Here is a 20,610-nt window from a genome sequence, read left to right as displayed (position 1 = left end):
GTATATCCTATGTTCTCACTCTATATAGTTAATAAAGGCATATGCGCTAGGTAGGCGCAAGCCTAAGCGAGAATAGACACTCAAACTGTTGCATGTCTATGTGTTTAAACCATACATCCATAACCTTCACATGGTTTTAATGTGTTATAGGCACAATCATCCAACTGATCTATGTTCTATTCTCATGTAATCTATACAAACTAATTCCTTCACAATAGAACTAAAATCCCAATTCAAGTGTGATCATAAATAATTAAATATATATACAAAAGTAACATAACAATAAGACAAAAAACAACTTGAGGGTATATATTACATGCTTGCCACTCAAAACTATAACAATACGTCGACTATAAAAACAAAAACAATAAGTTGTTCCATCTTACCTGTTCATAAATGATGATTGTTCATAAAATGTCTGTTTCAAAAAGGTCATATTATAAGACATCATCTGCTTAGAAATCCAAGATATACAATTTAGAGTGAATCTATGTGCCTCTTATAATAGGCACTGCAAGAAATCATACTAATAGAATAATCTATCGAACCAAAACGATGAACTATTATTCCTTCTCATGGTATATTGTGAGGTTACCCATCCTAACAACGACAGACCAAATTAAAATAGAAAGAAAGTCACAACACTGTTTTACCGATAGCATAACCTTTAGCGACTAATCTATTGGCTATTAATAAAAGCACAAACAAAAAAAAAATGAAAAAAAAAAAAAACACAAAGTTAAAACTTGAATTGATCTCACCTCCACTACGAATATTTTTTCTTAGCTTTTTTTAGATTGTCATCTCTACGTCTGTCGGTTGTATTCACTTGTGAATCTGTCCCTCACTAACCATACATTGTGCTAAAAAAAAAGGTATATGTTGGTGAGAAACAAAAAAATATATATATCGAAAAAGGGAGTATAACCTACAATTCTTGTTGTTAGGTTAACAATGAAAATTTGGGTGCAAAATGTCGACCAAAGCAGCACAACTCTTTGGCTTCCATCAATTCATTTTCTTAAAGGGTTTTTTCAACTAATTTGCTAACGTAGTTGTGATATTTGGATCAAGCTATTTCCCCACGCATTTTAGGTCATATCAACTACAACCAACTTTAAAATACTAATATCATTTATAATTATACCCAAGGCATCCTTGCACAATCGTAATATATCTAACTCATATAAATCTACCAACGGAAATGAAAAAAAATAAATTATAGATACTTGATTCGTAAAGATTGCGTGAGATGAGAAGATCATCGTTAACTTTTAATATTCTGAGAATTACCACCCATCAAGATCTCAGTTACGTTGACAATTATGAAATAGCTAATTAGATTAATTTTTGTAACCAAAGAAAAGATAAAGTACATGTAACCCAAAGTGGGACGAACTTTTATATATATATTTTTCCACATAATTAAGCAAGCAATCAGTTGGACCTCCATCTTTCTTCCATCTTGGATATTCGTTGATTTCATTGGAGAAGAAAGATAAAAACACAAGATCTATTGGGCACAAAAACTGGTTCAAATTGGCAAAAAAAAAACCATCTTTCAGTAAAGAAAAGCTAATAAGAAAATTGCCAAATTTCTAATGAATCAAAAAGTAAGGTGGCAAAGAGCATACCTTGAGGCCTGCTAAAATCATTTGAACCACATTGATGACATATTAGCGATTTTGACGCCACCCCTCTTCATTTTTTTAGTGTTGTATGATGATGCTTAGTCACTTATCACTGGAATCACAAAGAATTCTATAAGAAAAAACCAAGTAGCATATGAGATGCCAACAATATGAAACTTTTACAGTGACTGAGGTATCATATAGGTCGTCAAAAGGTTCCATGGTCAGAAATTCAAGTACACAACACACACAAGAAAATTGAACAAAGCAATGTATGAATACCATGTAAACTCCTAAACCAATCAAGAGGAACCAATGTATCTCTCAAGATTCAGTTCCTATAAACGACTAATGACTACACTCAGAATTTTTCAGCTTCAGTCCTTAATTTCAAGAATAATAAACCAATCTATTTTTGAAATCATGACATGCTCAACCAATACTTGTACCTCATAGTACCAAATTCCATAGCTTCCTTACCCTATTATCATTTCTTGTAACTCTCCAATTTCTAAACTCTACCAAATCAATGACTTGCAAATTATTTATTAAAAACAAAACAAAAAACAACCCAGATGCTTAGCAAGCAATCTGAAACACGAATTTAAAAGTATACACATCATTAGAGTTGTCTATTTCAAACACAAATTAAAAGTATACACGTGTTTAGCTGAATGCAAGATGGACAAACACAAAAAAATTTTTAATGAAATTTTAAAATTGGTTTAGGTGAATGTATCATGTATGTGAAGTAAGAATAATGAATACTTGGAATTAGAAGTGAAGAAAATTAACAAATGAAAAGTTAACTAACGTAGCTGTTAGAATTCATACCAATATCTCAAATTAACGCTTGGATTGCTCCAAGCAATAGACGAAATGCCCGACTGGATTGGATTTGTGATTAAGGATGCAAAAAAAATTCTCGACAACGTATAATCCATTTAGCCACTTTAATGCCATGGCAACATGAAATCATGCATTCATGATAATTTTCAGCGATTTACAATGTCAAAATTGAAGGTTATGGGAAAAAAAATGCTGACTTGATTGAACTTCCTAGAACGATGATTCTGTCATTGTGATTGGGGGTCTCCTTTTTCTATTCAGCAGAAGGAAAGTTTTGATTGAATCAATTTCAAAACCCCAAAAACACAAAATGACAAAAGAAAAAAAAAACTTACAAATCATTGGACTGGTAAATTGTGAAAATAAATTTTGTTGATTATATTCCTTTGGTGACATCCTGAACGATAGTACACTATCAGTAACGGGATCCATTACAAAATAGCAAGTAGTTGATACTGTGAAGCAAGCATCAATGCAAATGAAGAAAATGATATCGTATATATAAATTCCTCATAAACCAAATTAATGTCAGGTCACTATAACTTATGAAAAACCAAAATAAAAGTTTGTAAATATGAGTCAGGGAACACAAATTTTTTGAAAGGATGTCAAAAGAAGATTCGTAAAATATGTTGACTTAAAAAATAGTGGTACTAAGATAGTTTCATACCTGAGGCACCTAAGAATAGAATTCACACTATTTCCATTATTGCTCTTGGTATTAATATCCCACCCATAGCTCCCATAAGATAACAATAAAAGGTATTGCAAAGGATTATAGTAGCTCGTTGTTTCAGGCACTGGGATTAACTGTCCATGCATGCCTTAAACAACGATCTCCCTTCCATTAGTCAATTCTTCATAAGCTTCTCTCCAACCACACTATCACAGCAACTTGAGGATGCACTTGGAATAGAGTACTTCTGTTGATGAGGGGATTGTTCCTTGATAAGCAGTCTACAGTTCTACACTGTTCTATGTCATCGCGTTGTCCAATTTGTCTTAGCACTGCAACAAAACAGTTAACATCCAACGCACGCACGCCTAATTTTCTAAACAATCTCCAAATGTAGTCCACCATTCTCGGCCATACGATGCTCTAATTCGTGCTCAGTGTAGTATAAACATCTGCATAAATCTAGGCATTACTTTGCATAAATCTAGGTAATCCTGCATTATTCGTTGTCACCCTCCGCAGATATGGCCTGGTAATCTTCCGGTTCCTTAGCATCAAGGAACCTTTTTAATCCCTTCTCTGCACATTCATGAAGACGTTCTAACCAAAACTCAGCCTCACCTTGAAGGTACTCAAAGAACTGCCTCTTTGCAGGTTCATCTTCAGGTAGGTAATATCCATAGGCATAGGTCATTGTTGAAACGAGCAGCATTACGACTTAGCCATATATTCCACAGAGAAAGACCAAACTGGAGTAATGAAGTATCATCAATATGAGTAGCTGTGATGAGTCCCCTAAGAGTGTGATTTAACCAATCTTTGAACTCCGCTGAAACATTCAAAAGATGTCCATGTGAGTGAGAAGTTATCCAAACTTATGAACGAGCAAAAGAACATTATATTTCAAAAACACATGTTCTTGAGTATCTTGACCATTACCACACAGAACATTTTGAATCAACAACGAACCCATGAGAAGCTAGGAATTCAGATGTGGGAATCAGACCATAATAACATTGCCACAAGAAATATCTAATTTTAAAAGGAAAATTAGATTTCCATATATGTGAAGTAAGGAGTGTTGTTACTGCTCTATCTGGAAAAACCCGATGCCAAATATCTGAATAAGTTGTTTAAATAGTATAAGAACCAGATTGATGATGTGCCCAAATACATTTGTCTGGATGCTCATTTAAACTCAAAGGAACCGCAAGGATCTTCGGAATAATGTCAGAAGGCCAGTACTTATTTAGAAGATCTCATCTCCATTGTCTATTAACCGGATCTATGAAGTCACTAACAAATTCAAGCTGACAATCCGGCGGTCGACTATGTTGAGATAATGGATCAGTACATGGAATCCACAACTCACTCCAGGCATATGGGCAAATTTTATTACAACTTCTAGAAACATTCCCAGACAACTAGAAAACAATGAAATTTTAACCAACACATTTGCCAATATTATTGAAGACCATCTCCAATCTACAGTAAAGTCTTCAGTGTGTATAGCTCTTATTACTTTAGCAGCATCTCATATGTAGTGAATGACACTCGAGGATTGCTAATAATACACTCAAGGAAACTATAAATATTTATAATACTGTTGCTTCTTTACACTGCTAATATTCAGTGTATTATAACTAGAGTCATCCTATATGAACATGTGTGGTTAATTTTTTTTTTTTTTTTCATATAAGAAGGGTTGAGCTAATACATTAGATTGTCATTTTGGCCTTAAGCAAGGGGTATGGGGTTGGTTCCTTAACTTTTTGTTTATGTGTATCAAGGGGTATGTGGTTATATTTCATTTTTATTCTAGGTTGAAATGGCCTACAGTATGTAAGTATGTATTATTACTCCTTTCTGAGAAAGTCGATATCGACTTGAACAAATAGCTATGTATTTTTTACCACTGAGTTTCATTTTAGTGATATCAATGACATTTATATAAATCAAGTTTTTCTTAACTTCGTTTTAATTGTGAAATCTGATGGATTTGAATCCTAATGTGATGATATAAATTGACAGGAAACGTTGACACAAGAACTGGTCCGTAATCCACAGGAGCATGACGCAATCAACACTATTGTTTAAGCAAGGCATGACTTCATATTTTGTTCATGTCATTTCCTAACTCCCTCCATGTTGTAGTGATTATCCACTATCAATTGTTTTGGTTGCCAACAGATCGACCATATCAAATATCAGCAAGGTATGTGTGAGTGCTCCTTCCATATGACTTTTACTAAATGGCTTTTATGACTTCTATAAAAGATTATCAATCGTCGTTGCCCCTCTGATTACAGGGAGGGTTTTAGTATATCGGATAATATCGGAAGGGCTAGGATTCAATCAAGACTTCTAGCACTAATATAATGCCTATAATGGCTTATTCTTGAATTAGATGGGAAGTGTGGGGAGTTGGTAGTTGCATAAAGGGTGGAAGAGACTTTGTATATGGGCTCACAATAATTTTTAAGTGCTCATACAGTTCAGTCACTATTGGAACTAGCTTTCTTCATGCACTTAGGAGGTGCACAAGCATCATGGGTTGCACGCTGGAAAGAGAATATGGTTGACGGAACTGGAACTCCCATAAGTTCATCTTCATGCTGAGTGTATATTTATTGCTTTCCTTATACTAAGTAAACTTTAATGGTACATATTTCTAAATGATGGGATTTAAGTCATGGTTTTAAAACATGTTTTGTGTTGAATACATGGGGTTTTATTTTATAGATATATAACCTTGATGGAATTTGGTGTTAAGTTCTTATTGAGGAATTTTTATATTTACACGGTTAAGTTCATCTTGATGAATTTCTAAATGGTCCAACGGTTTTTAGATGAAGACCATGAATTCAAAATGATAACGGTTGGCCTTTAATTGCGCAGTAGGTCTTGCTCATATGGGCAGGGTAAGGAGTAGGACTTGACTTACCCTCCCTCTTTATTTACAACTTCCAGATGACATGAGTGACATTTTCTGGGCACTTGCAGTGTCATTATAATCTAAACTACTTATCTATAGCCAATTCAGTTATGTTGCTTTTTGGAACTTTAATGACCTAGAGGTTCTAAGTTGCTTGGATATGGGATTTTGAAGTGATGTTGCACTATGCCTTTGGAAAGGTATTAATTATGGTATCTACTTTTGAAACTTTATATATTACTTGGTTCAGTGTTATATTATTAGTTTTACCGAGGAAATTTGTGTCTTGCTTCTTGGACATGCTCTTTGATGTTGCACACTCCCTTCATGGCACTACTATCCCTACCAATCTCCCTCTCTCATAGCTAGCAGCAGTAGGCAAAAACCTTTTCTCCATCATTTCTAATTGAATCATCAAATTAAGATAAACTAGAACGCATGTACTTATGAAAATTTTCCTTTGTCATCATGTCAATGACGTAATAGTGATCGGTATTACTCTAACATGCATTCTCTATACGTACGGTTTTCAAGAGAAGGCACACAAAAATAGTCTTCACAAGAAAATTAAAGATCAACAGAGGTCAGGTATATTTCTTTCCATTCCTTTCAGTTCATCTATTTATTTATTTTTTACACATTATTTCGAGTGATGTATTTCGGTCCCGTTATTAATGACATGTATAAAGTCTTATCGTCATAATTCAATCAAATTTTATTGTTTTTTTAATTTCTTTTTTTCATTACTGCTACTTCTTTTCAGCTTGAAAATACAAGATTGAAACACGAATGACACTATTTCTATATTTCCTCTTCAACCATGTAAACTCTCTCTTTCATTTTTAGAGTGGTTGAATGACTGAAATAATAAATACTCCTCGAATCTGCCTGTTTGTAGAAGAGTAACCATCATGTCTACTCAATGTATTTGGTTTATTTATGCACTTCCTCAAAGTTAGTGATTTGGTTTGGCACTCTCATCTGTTTGTGTTTATATATTGTTGGTTCTTATGATCATGTATACAAGAGATATAACCCAATTTCAAGAAATTTCTACCGTGGTCCTTTTAATAAGCTGGCAGTAAATACAAATTTGTTCATTTGTAGTATGCGCAGATTGTCAAATGAGGCCTATTGAAGTTTAACAACGAGTTGATTTTTTTTTTCCTTTTAAATTCTTTTCATACTATTGATTTTTTCAATTCAGATTCAGTAGTAGATTTTTGAATTTCATTTGGGTATTGTATACGTTTATTTGTAGTATACATTCTTTGATTTTTAAGAATTTTCAGTAGGAGTTAGCTTCAAAGCAATTTCACTGAGGAATCAATGTTTGTACACTGGACGTGCTAAGGATGAGGCAAAAGATCAATTCGTGAGGACCATACTCTAGGCAGGTATTCCTTGATTAATTCAGGTGGTGGTAGGATACTTTGTTTTTCATGCTTTCAAAAGGGTTTAGGTTTCTCCAGATAGTTTTCTCGATTGTTGCAACGGAATGCTCCTCTTCTTTGATCGATCTTCTATGCAGTTTTATGTTTGTAACCCTTCCACCGAGCAATATACTGCTATTCCTAATTGCCCTTGGAGTCGTCTTGCCTCTGTTGATGGTGCTTTGTTTTTTTATCCGCACTTCAAAGTTGTAAACATCTCACGCTCACATCCAAGATTGAATATTTTCTCTTAAGCTACTGGCCAGTGATCGGTATATAACATTGATTTGGATCCTTGTGTCAGTGATTGCTTTTGGTCCCTACGCTTTGTTTTCTTAGATGGATCACTCTATAAACTATCCATGACGCGTACTAGACAACTAATGCTAATTGATGTAGAACAGATAGCTTTTCGGGCAATCAAACTTCCGGATATTATGGTGGAAGATTATCTCATTGGGTGTTTAGGGGTGTCGCAGGGCATACTCCATTATTCTTGGACTGACAATGAAAGCTCAAATTTAAGAGTTTGGATGCTCGTTCAGAGATGTTACGCGGATGAATGGTTCTTAAAGCATACATTCTCCCTCGAGTACTGCTACAAACACCCAATCTATAATTTTTCATGGTTCTCTGTCTTTGCATTTCATCCAACTTCATATATGCTTTTTGTTGGCAACCTGGGGAACTATTTTATTATGATTCGGGCACAAAAAGGTTAGAGAGAATTTGCAGACTAAGAGAAGATAATGTCGTACTTAGCGGCCAGTTTCTTGTTTTTCTTTTCTCAGTCAACCTGACTCCTCTATGTGCTTCCCTGAAAGAAATAGCTGGTGAGACAAAACATGTTTTATTTTATTTATTTTTTATACTTTGACCTTAGTCCCTTGCTCGCTTCGTTTTTTAAATTGATTGACTAAAGTTGTGATTTTTTCAAGTTTCTTATATATTCTTAAAGGGTGATAATGTTAATAAGTTCCTTTGCATGCAGGGTACAGGCCCGGCCCTGAGCAGGTGTCATGTGGGCGACAGCACAAAGCCCCCAATATATAAGGCCCCAAAAAATAGTTTTAGTGGAAAAGGCTTATTTCGCAAATCAAAAGCCCAAACCGATGAAAAACCCAAAAAACTGAAAATTTCACAGTAAACAGTCGATTCTCTCATATTCTCTTTCCTCATTAATTATGTTCATAAAAAAAAAATATAACAACAGATATAATAGATGAAGAGATCTTCTCAATGACTAGATCTCTCTCTTCCTAATTAATAACGTTTTCTTTTGGAAAATCACTCCAATTAATTACTTGAGTTGTCCTCAATTACTCAAATACAAAAAGAATTAGTAAAAAAAAAAAAACCCCTTTCACTTTATGACCATCTAGTATCATCTCATTCTTAATAATTTCTTTCTTTACAATTGTGGATTTGTATTAATTTTCACTTCGATCAATCTCAATTACTTATTCACCTAAATTTTGATTATTTTTCAAGTAAGTTAGAGATTAAAATCAATTTTTCTTTTTTTTAAATATTATTTCAATAACTCAATTTAATTCCAAAGTAATCTAGTCTAATATTATTCACCTAACTTGATTTCTTGAAACGACATGATTGTTTTCCTAATGCATTCATAGCTTATAGAATTTTGTTGATTGTTCCCATTACTGTCGCGTATGCAGAAAGAAATTTTTTTAAAATTAAAATTATTGAAATCATACTTTAAAGGCTTAGATCGACTATGTCACAAGAAAGTTTAAATGGGCTAGCGTTAATATCTATTGAAAATGAATTTTTAAATAAAATTAAATTTGAAAGCTTCATTGATGATTTTGCAGCCAAAAATGCGAGAAGAAAAATATTTCGATGATCCAATTTGTGTTGATGAAAGACTGGAAGAGGGCCACATTTCTCCGTTTGCACAGAGCTATTGAAAACTCGGACGGCCTGGCAGGGTAGGACAAGTCAAACAAGAAATTGAAATTTAACAAGTCAAACGAGAAATTGAAATTTGATGAACTTAAGAATTTGAAATATGATTTGACTATGGGGAATTTCAGGTTCTGGTTACATTTGTACTGTTTTGGAATTGGACAAGTTGGCACTGCGTTTACGTTGGTAGGACCGTAGGAGGGAAAAAACTGCAAGTCCCCTTATATATATGAAATATAAGGCCCAGGTCCGGGAGGAAGCCAGGAATCCGAGCTTATGTTTTTCAGTCGCCTTTTGAATTATGTAATATAACTCCCCACTATCATATGAAATATATTATCACTACAAATAAATAAGTGTGTATATATAGTGAGCTAATCAACTATATATTAGCCTCCGAAGAACATCAGTGGAGGAGCCATATGGTAGCTACCCGGGGCACGTCTCCAGGTGTAAGGGTGGAATTTGAGCCAAGGGCTCGAAGTTCGGTTTGGGCTTGGCTTATTTAAGCTCGGCTCGAGCTCGCTCGTTTAACTATATGAGCCGAACTCGAGCTCAAATTAAAGCTCGTGTAACAAATGAGCTTGATGAAGCTCAACTCGTTTAGCTCCAATAGCATATTTATAATGTAAAATAACCGAGCGGCTCGGGCTCGGCTTGGGCATGGCTCGAGCTCACTCGTTTACTATATGAGCCGAGCTCGAGCTCAATTTAAAACTCGTGTAATTAGCGAGCCGAGCTTGAGCATGGTAAAGCTTGACTTGTTTAGCTCAAATTTCACCCTTGCCCAGAGAAAATTTCACAAGAACACTACCTATATAATATCTCATACCTCACACCATTATCACGGTTTTAAAATTGAGAATAAAGGGAAACTATTATGGAAATATAAGAATATAATATTGAAAACATTTAAGAGCATTCCCAATCACACTCACTATGGAGGGAAATTGACAATTTTCACTGTTTTTTGGAAAAAAAACTCTTACCCAATGTAAGGGTGACAAAGTCGGTCAGTTGTGACTAAGTGAAAACGAGAATAGCAGTTGCTATTGAGAAAGTAACTGAGTTGTGAGTTTTCAGACGGGATGTTTTATTCTGTCTTGTGTGTTTTTATTTTTTTATTTTTTCTGTTTTTTTTTTCCATCTTGCGTGTTTTTTTTTATTTTTTTCGGTTTTATTTTTTAACTTCATATGGAATGTTTCATTCGGTCCGGCGCATTTTTTCGATTTTTAACTCATATTGAATTGGACAGCCTTACTTTGCTTTTCACCGAAATAAAGGAAATTGAGACTACCTGGAAGTGAAAAACTCTCGCTTGGATATGGAATGCTATAAAGAGGTTTCTTGTTTCTGTATAGCTTAATCTTTATAGATGAATCTAGTTTACATGATTCAAGAATTTGTTAACTTAATTTTTAAATTAAACACGGAGAAGAAAAAAAAAAATTGAGACTACGTGGAAGTGAAAAACTCTCGCTTGGATATGGAATGCTATAAAGAGGTTTCTTGTTTCTGTATAGCTGAATCTTTATAGATGAATCTAGTTTACATGATTCAAGAATTTGTTAACTTAATTTTTAAATTAAACACGGAGAAGAAAAAAAAAAATTGAAAGATTGCAAAGAAACCCATCTACGTCTTTTGTAATTTTCAAACCCAAATTCGTTCTTCATGCAATACCATAGTTTCAAGCACTCCTCAACGGTAATACCAGATTCTGGCGATTAATTACCAGCATAAAACAGAACTAACTAATCCACAACTGTTTCTCAACCGTCTAACAAAAATATAAAAATGGCAATGGCCACACCTTCTTCTCCACTCTCATTCCACCACAATCACAAACCCAAAAACAGACCCATCCCCAAAACCTCTTCTCCTTCATTAAAAGCCTCATCATCACTTTCTCTTCCCACTCAAACTTATAACAATAACAACAACAACATCTCATTATCTCAAACAATAGACCATCTTTGTGAAACTGGTAACTTAAATGAAGCACTACACCTCATTCAAAACAACAACCCCAACAATGGTGATGCAATTAGTACTATGTTACAAGTTTGTGGGAAAAGGAAGGATCTTGAACTTGGTCGTAAAGTACATGAACTGGTATCCAACTCTAAACATTTTAATGATGATTGTGTTATTAATACACGTGTTATTACAATGTATGCAATGTGTGGGTCACCTTTAGATTCACGTCTTGTTTTTTATGGACTTAATAGGAAGAATTTGTATCAGTGGAATGCACTTATTAGTGGGTATACTAGAAATGAGCTTTGGGGTGAGGCTGTTTTGGTGTTTTGTGAATTGATTACGGTTACGGATTTTAGACCTGATAATTATACTATGCCATGTGTGGTTAAGGCTTGTGGGGGCTTATTGAGTTTGGAATTGGGAATGGTTGTGCATGGGATGGTTATGAAGATGGGATTGGATTCGGATGCGTATGTTTGTAATGCATTGATTGCAATGTATGGGAAGTGTGGGTGTGCGGAAGAGGCGGTGAGAGTGTTTGAGTTTATGTCTGAGAGGAATTTGGTTTCATGGAATGCGATGATTTTTGGGTTTTCGGAAAGTGGGTTCGTGGAAGATAGTTTGTTTGCTTTTAGAGAGATGATGGTTGGTGATGACTGTATGAAACCAGATAGTGCGACTTTGGTGACGATATTACCTGTTTGTGCTGGGAAAGGTGACCTGGAGATGGGAAGGGTTATTCATGGGCTGGCTGTGAAATTGGGATTGAATCAGGAGCTGATGGTAACTAATGCTCTGGTCGACATGTATGTGAAATGTGGATGCATATCGGATGCCGAAACCATCTTTGATAAAAATGGTAAGAAAAACGTAGTTTCTTGGAATGTCATGATCGGGGGTTATTCAAGAGAAGGAGATGTTGATGCAACATTTGACTTACTACGGAAAATGCAGATGGAGGGGGAGGAGACAATGAAGGCAAATGTGATCACCCTCCTGAATGTCTTGCCTGCCTGTTTAGAGAAGTCTGAACTGCTGAGCGTGAAGGAGCTTCATGGGTATGCATTTAGAAATGGATTTCAAAATGATGATTTGATTGCCAATGCGTTTGTTTCAGCCTACGCAAAGTGTGGGTCACTAAGCTCTTCGGACAATGTCTTTTACAACATGGATATCAAAACAGTTAGCTCTTGGAATGCACTCATTGGAGGATATGCACAGAATGGAGATCCTAGAAAGGGAATTGATTTATTCCTCAAAATGACATATTCGGGCTTAGAGCCTGACTGGTTTAGCATTGGTAGCCTACTTTTAGCTTGTGGGCACCTGCAGTCACTGAGGGATGGCAGAGCTATTCATGGTTTTGTGCTAAGAAAAGGCTTGGATATGGACTTATTTATTGGAGTTTCACTTCTTTCCCTCTACATTCAATGTGGGAAACCATTGTGTGCAAAGGCATTTTTTGATGGGATGCGGGATAAAAATCTGGTTTGTTGGAATGCTATGATTGCTGGGTTCTCTCAGAATGGGTTCCCAGATAAAGCAATCGATCTTTTCCGACGAATGCAATGCGTTCGACTTCAACCTCTTGAAATAGCTGTAGTTAGTGTGTTATCAGCTTGTGCACAGTTAGCAGCTCTTCGTCTTGGAAAAGAAATCCACTGCTTTGCTTTAAAAGCAGAGCTCACTGAAGATGCATTTGTAAGTAGTTCAATCATAGACATGTATGCTAAAAGCGGTTGCATTGAGCAATCTTGGAGAGTCTTTGGCAGGTTAAGGGAGAAAGACATGGTTTCATGGACGGTGATGATTGCAGGGTATGGAGTTCATGGACGTGGAAAAGATGCAATAGAACTTTTTGAGAGGATGCAAAGTGAAGGATTAAAACCTGATGCATTTACTTTCATCAGCCTTCTGATGGCATGTAGTCACTCAGGCTTAGTTGGAGAGGGTCTGAAGTACTTCTCAGAGATGCGGACAAAGAACTATATTGAGCCAAAACTCGAGCATTATGCATGCATGGTTGACATGCTTGGTCGAGCCGGGCACTTGAACCATGCTCTGAATCTTTTGGAGGAGATGCCAGAGAAGCCTGATGCAGGAATTTGGGGAGCACTGCTCAGTTCTTGTAAAACTCATGGCGATGTGGTTTTGGGACAAAAGGTTTCTGAGATACTACTGGACTTGGAGCCTTATAAAGCAGAGAACTATGTGTTAGTCTCTAACTTGTTTGCAAAGGCAGGGAGGTGGGAAGATGTAAGAAGGGTAAGAGGAAGGATGAAGGAGATGGGCCTGAAGAAGGATATTGGATGTAGTTGGATTGAGGTTGAAGGTAAAATTTATAACTTCATAGTAGGTGATAAAACACTTCCAGATTCAGAAGAAATACGACAAATGTGGCAAGAATTGGAACACAAGATAGGTGAAATTGGATATGTACCTGATACAGGCTCAGTTTTACATGATTTGGATGAACAGGAGAAGGCTGATATATTACGTGGACACAGTGAGAAACTTGCAATTGCTTTTGGTCTTTTGAAAACGACTAAAGGTATGACGGTGAGGATTTGCAAGAATCTTCGCATGTGTGCGGACTGTCATAATGCAGCCAAGTTGGTGTCTAAGGTTGTGCACAGGGACATTATTGTAAGAGACAACAAACGCTTCCACCATTTTAGTGCTGGAATTTGTTCATGTGGAGATTACTGGTAGTTGAGAATGGTGAAAGGTTTCTCATTTTGGTGTTAAGCAGGATCGTAGAAAATAGAGAAGACTTATTATAGTATTGCTATCGTTCTCTTTGGTGGGTCATGGATCAAATTTCACTGGACTCTGGCTTGTTGGAAGATATAACATTTTTGTTTCACAACATTGTCAGGTCTAACTTCTTATAGACCAATGGTAAGCCTCATCAACCACTAAAGATGAATGTGATGTTCTGTTTTTGTACCATTAGAATGAGATCTCAGACTCTGGTTGTACCATTACTGTATGACATTTAGCATTAGTCTACTACTTTATCAAACTGCAAATTGACTAACCATGTTACCTTTTTCTTTGACGGTATTGCTTTATTAACTTTTAATTCCCCGTCTTTCTTTTATTGATTGTGACGAAATTTTTCTCTTTTGACTTCAAAAGATACTGCATATATGTTATTTGGTTAAACTAGTTCCTAAAGCTTTGATCTCGTTCAGATGCCATGAGCATTTCCTTGAATTTTAACTTGGCCAGGCATCTTACATCTTCTTTGATTACATTAATTGGTTACCACTTACCAACATCAAACTGCAAAGGCCCTACATCTATGGCCGTTGACTGGTTGACCTGCAAAAGCCCTACATGTTTTGTCGTTGACTGGTTGGCGTTCACTCCCGACATGGCCTTTACAGTAAAAGAGGGAACTCCATGCAAGGTTCTTGCAGTCATGCTCCATAATATCGAATATATGTCCGATATGTATTGGTTTCCAGGAGACCTAATTGAGTATGTCCATATTTGACTAAAGTAACTGATGTTCCCTGTTCTTCAATGGTTTACCGGGTTCAAATACCCAATAGATTGCTGATGCATATTGGGATGTGTGGAACCTGATATATACTGCGACTTTGGTATTTAGATTCTTGCTCACAGTCACTCTCATGTATGCAACATCCATACATAGGCCACATATCTAGGTATCAGAATCTGACCGTCCCTTTACATCCATTTAGGGACCTAAGGATTCTTCCTTTATCATCTTTTTCTATTTAAATTTGTAAATAAATCCTTTTCATGACGTAGTAATGTACCAGTGCATTTTATCTCAGTACCTACCATGCATTCAGCATCTTAAATCTGTGCCTGTTGTTTCTCCGTTAATGCAACCACAGTGGACACTGAGGTTTCATACACTTAGTTTCTTGAATTAGATGGATTAACTGTTGTTCCCCTTGACTTATCCGTCTTGAGTTGTCCAAGTTTTAATCACTTTCTCGTTGTTCTATATTTTAGTGTAAGTCATATATCAAATGGGTGGGTTTATGATTCACCGGAAACGCACTAAACTCGAAGACAAATATGGAGAGAGAAGGGCCTGAATATCAGTTTCATCTTTTAGGTCAATTCGTATTCATGAATTGGTTCTCCGTTTTATGACATGTAAGATTGACTTGACATACGACAGTTACTGAATGAACCATCTAGAGACGCATTAGATGAGGTCCTTAGAGATGGCGGCATGGCGCCGAGTGAGCTACATCATGTGTAAACTTTCTTATATATATTCCCTTTACATCTATCGATATAATGGATTCTGACAATTAAAACTAGTTTAATGTGTTTCGTAGGTGATACAATGCTGGGATACGACTTCTCTTGTATAAATCCCCTGCAACAATGATTCTGTACCAGGTAATTTATTTTTCTCTATTAATTTGTGAAGTGGGAGTGACACCTGTGAGTTCATGTCTAATTATTCAGAAAATTAACTAATTGAGCTAAGATAACTGAGCTGTAAGAATTGTTTCTCAACTCGAGTCACAAATTTTCATTTATTTGTAGCCCAGGGTTGCCTTTCGGTTCATCCCCAGTTATGAAATTAAAGAATCACAGTTTCCATGGTATAATGAACTGTTATTACTTATAAGCATTGTAGGTTGACCTCTGTACATGTAGGATTAGAGAAAAATTGCTTAATTGAGCATAGAAGCAAGATTTCCCTAAGCGCCTTCCCAGTATACACAGGAAAGTTATCCTAAATTAAACGATGCTCAAGATTCACTTTCCTCGAATTCAGGTGAAAACATACCGTGCATGGTGCGCAGGCACTTAAGAGAATTCCTTGCTCCAAGTGCTATAGAGCAAAATACTGTCATATGAAAATTATGCAGCACCAGTATGTAACTTTAACTATTTGTTCTGTATTTGTTGGTTCCAAAGCTGGATATTTGTTTTGCCACTTGTGGGACATGTGCTTTGCTTATTGCACTATTCTTTTCTTAGTATTTCTGTTGCTGTTTACAATTGCTTCTGCTTTTGCAGACATCCTGGATGGATCTATGTTGGGAATGGTAAATACCAAAAAAATTGGTCCAAGTCTATAAAATTTGGATAAAATCGTCAACAATAATGGGAAAACTAGTATCTGTATTGCTCAAATTTTGGTATTATATAAAAAACAAAATTGAAAATGTTGAAAAGGGTTTTAAAATAAAGTTTGGCCTGATGAGTGATCCCCCAGAGTGATGATATTATTGGACTAGGAATGTATTCCCATAAAGAAGCATAATATCCTCAATTTCTTATTGTCAAGTCAATAAATATTATTACAACTTACTCCCTAAATCTGATATAGAACATTAGTCGAGTCTGTTAGTGTCATAGGTGTGCATATATGTTCCCTCTACATGTTATGGGCGTGAGCCCCTTAGTTGAGTCCAAGCCCATGGTTGAGTCCATTAGTTAGTTGGACACATGTCGTGTTCCTATTGGTTTATGCTTTCTAAGTTTACTTTAAATAACGGACTTGTAGTTAGGGTTTTAGTAGTTGTGTTTATGTGTGTGATTTGTGATTTGTGATTAAGAGATTCAATAAAATAGTGATTTTTAGGTCGCTTTTAATTGTGTTTCAATTAAAGTGTAGATTCAATTAAACTAAAGCTTCCACCAGTAAGATCTATATTATTTGGTATCGGAGCAAATTAATTCCAGGGGTTACTATTTACGGTACTGTTCATCGAAAACATTGTTTGTGAAACACTGTTCATCGGGCATTATTCACTGTGTCACTATTCACCCAGGTTATTGTTCACGGCGATTTTTTTTTTTTTTTCTCGAAAAGTCAATTTTTTTTGTATTGTTATGATGAATCACAAAGCAACTCGAGGTCGTCCTCCATCCATGGATACTCGCATGTCTCGTTTAGAAGAAAACATGAAGAACATGACACAGATGTTCCAGAACCTGATGGAAGCAAAGTTTACAGTCCAAAGAGAGATGCAATAACCACCTCCACCACCACAGAATAATGGTTCAGTGGCTAGTACTGATGATGCATCTCAAGTTGATGGTTCAATTCCTCTTCTGAACCCTTTTGCACCTACAGATCCAGAAAACAACGGAGAGAACAGAGTTGGCATGAAAGATAACACCAACAGGGAACCTCCTCTCAATGAGGAACGTGAGGTGTACCCCTCAATGATGGCGCCGCTCGGCTGCCGGCAGGTGTTGAAGCCCCCCTATTAGGTGCTCCACCAATCTTTGATAAGTATGAAGATGAGTCTCTTTTTGATAAGTACGAAGATCTGATTTGGAAAAATTTTGTGACTCATTTTGACAAACGAAGTGATTTGTTTTTCAAAAAAGCACGATTGCAGATTTGAATTTTCTTAAAGAAAGTCACATATGTTGGTGAAGTTACAAGCTTTCAAGATGAGCCATTGGTACCGAAATATTTTAGTGCATCTTCTGGTTATTGTTTTCATAATCTATGTGCAAGAGCATGTTGTGGGTTACTGATTTTAAGCTAGGAAAATTGCTACAAAAGAAAAATTCATGGTCAGATTCCTTTCAGCTGGGGTATTGGCCGATTTCCTAAAGCTTGTGGACATGGTTCTCTTTACCTGAAGTTTTTGTTGATTAGAAATTCGATGACGAATTTTTTTCGGTTGGGGAGAGTGATGTAGAACATTAGTCGAGTCTGTCAGTGTCATAGGTGTGCGCCTATGTTCCCTCTACATGTTATGGGCGTGAGCCCCTTAGTTGAGTCCAAGTCCATGGTTGAGTCCATTAGTTAGTTGGACACATGTCGTGTTCCTATTGGTTTATGTTTTCTGTGATTTGTGATTGAGAGATTCAATAAAAGAGTGATTTTTAGGTCGTCTTTTAATTATGTTTCAATTAAAGTGTAGATTCAATTAAACTGAAGCTTCCGCCAATAAAATCTACATTAAAATCACTCATTGCCCTCACAAAGAGGTTGCAGTGCAGATATATAGTTGTTCTGTTGTTGTAGAGTTTCTCTACATACAAACAGCTTACATTTGGATTACAGTTGGAGTTCGAGTCAAAAGGTACCAAAGTAGAAGCTTAAAAACAAATCTCCTGCCGGCCAGTAAAACTGTCTGAAAAGCAGAACTGGTCTAACTGAAACTGTCAATTCGAACTGTTGAGGCAGTTTTAACTGGTCTAAACAGTTTTTCTAGTTTGAAGTCCTTTGCCTGAACATTGATTTTTGAACTTCCTATTCCCATTTGTAGTGATTTGCTTCATTTTCTTTAGTAAATCCTCCTGGATCACTTTCATCAAAAGTTCAAGGTGGCAGTGAGGAATGGAGCAAACTGTAACAATAACAATTCTACATTAGCTCATATAAATAAATTGCAATTTGGCCAAGTTATCGATTGATGTCGTCCATTTTTCAAGTCTCTTAGGTACTTATTATTATCTTGGATTCCCACAGTCATCATCAAGATGATTGGGACAACAATGATGTATATGCTGAAAGTTTTCCCTTCATTAGTGTTCCCTACATTATGTCATCTATTTATTGTTCTTGATTTACAAAGTTTTTTTGAATACTATGTTCTGTCTAAAGTTAGATTCTGAGTTAAATTGTAGAAACTTTGCAATTTGGAATGCTTCCTGTATCAGACTCAAAGCTACAGACTTATTAAATAGGAATTAAAATTTCGTATGCCAACATGCTTTTGCGTGTGCAACACTATATAGTTGCTAAACCTTGTTCAAATTAGGTATAATATGTTGGAAATGTCTAATTGGTCAATAAATACATCAAAGGAGTTTTTCTCTGCTATATTTTATTTGCTAATATACAGTAGATGTTTCTTAGCTCCCAAAACTTACTCTTCTGTTAAAGCTGATAAAGATTGTATAATGTATAGTTCATCTTTTTGTCCAATGTGTTTTTCTGTGCAATGGAATTAAAATTGAGACATAGTTAATGATCCGTTGTTCACCAGCAGATCTGGTTTGAAGGATAGACCGTTTTGGTCTGAAGCTACACCATGGTTGAAGGATAGAATTATTATGGTTCACCAGCAGATTTAGTGGGTTTTCGTAATGCTTCAGAGGATAGTGGTGTATTGGTCTCTTCATGAAAGAATGTCGAGTTGTTGAGACTGGATGTAGTGGAAATTTGAAACCTGCAAGTATTTGGTGGTAGGTCGTAAAGCCTCCCCTGGTTTGATAGGAATATTATTTGACCTTAGTGTTCAATTCTAATGGGCCAGAAGTGATTCTTACTTGAACGTTGGAATCTCAATTCATACTGTTGATGGTTGACAATGACTTATTGATTGCAATGGACTAGAGGAGTAATTATCATAGGGAACGGTCCCGGTTGGTGGGATATTGGTGAAAGAAAGATTGTGCCGTTGTCTTCTCCTAAAATTTAAGTGGCTGTTAGCACAATAAAACTGTTAGAATATATCATTTATATTCTACAAGATAAAGCTGCAATATATGATATATTCTATAAGATGGCAGTTAGCATATATCATTATATTCTAGAAGATACTCTAGAATATATGGGGATTTTATGTTATTCTACACTTTCCAGTTTTATTGTAATTTCTGGATCTAAAAATTAATATAAAATGTGTTGTTAAGTGTTTATTTATCATTTTTATCTATAAAATGTTTTTGGGTTAACTAGTGTTACCCTCCTCCAAAATGTGGGAGAGACCCTAATTTCCTATTGGGTGTGGGTGTGGGTGTGGGTGTGGGTGTGAAATCCTAATTGGCTCATCTAGTGGGGGAGTAATACTAGTTAACCCAATGTTTTTTCTTAGCAGAAGTACATCTTAAAAATCAGAACTAGCTTCTCATCCTAGAGACCTAGACTATTTCAAAGAAAACTATGAAGATATATTTCCCCGAATATACTTACGTCTTGTGAAGGTGATGGTGGGGAGAGAAGACAAGAAATTAAGAAAAGAAAGTTGGATAGTATGAGTGCATCCACTTCTTCAGAACGATAAATTGGCAGCAGTTGGTTGCCATCCAGTCAAAAGAGAAGTTTTATGTTATGTGGAGCCTAGGATGTGTTGTCACTTTGAGCAGCTGTTCAAGGAGATTCCCGTGTAAAACGTTTCCAGTAAACTCTGAAGGTTCCCATTTCCATGATTGTAAAAAATATTTACTAGCTAGTTAGACTTTCAGTTTCAATATAG

The 20,610-nt window shown here is 35.9% G+C and overlaps 1 protein-coding gene across 12 annotated transcripts; it reads left to right on the top strand.

Moving 5' to 3' along the window:
• The first annotated feature begins 10,908 nt into the window (after nt 1–10,908).
• On the top strand, nt 10,909–20,053 carry LOC147480193 (Pentatricopeptide repeat (PPR) superfamily protein). 12 transcript variants are annotated; one of them, XM_086577279.1, is made up of 4 exons: nt 10,909–14,338; nt 15,766–15,829; nt 16,215–16,313; nt 19,402–20,053. In XM_086577279.1, exon 1 carries the CDS (start codon nt 11,252–11,254, stop codon nt 14,147–14,149), a length of 2,898 nt encoding a protein of 965 aa, XP_086433405.1. In that variant the 5' UTR covers nt 10,909–11,251; the 3' UTR covers nt 14,150–14,338; nt 15,766–15,829; nt 16,215–16,313; nt 19,402–20,053. The 12 variants fall into 12 exon arrangements, with proteins under 12 accessions (XP_086433405.1, XP_086433407.1, XP_086433402.1 ...); XM_086577281.1 differs by lacking the exon at nt 16,215–16,313 and adding an exon at nt 15,431–15,682; XM_086577276.1 differs by lacking the exon at nt 19,402–20,053 and adding an exon at nt 16,460–17,968.
• Nucleotides 20,054–20,610: the final 557 nt, after the last annotated feature.

Source organism: Coptis chinensis, chromosome 8, assembly GCF_015680905.1.
Source record: "Coptis chinensis isolate HL-2020 chromosome 8, ASM1568090v1, whole genome shotgun sequence".
NCBI classification, from domain to species: domain Eukaryota; kingdom Viridiplantae; phylum Streptophyta; class Magnoliopsida; order Ranunculales; family Ranunculaceae; genus Coptis; species Coptis chinensis.
Note: the sequence above shows the minus strand (reverse complement) of the source record. Positions and strands in the feature narration are given on the sequence as shown.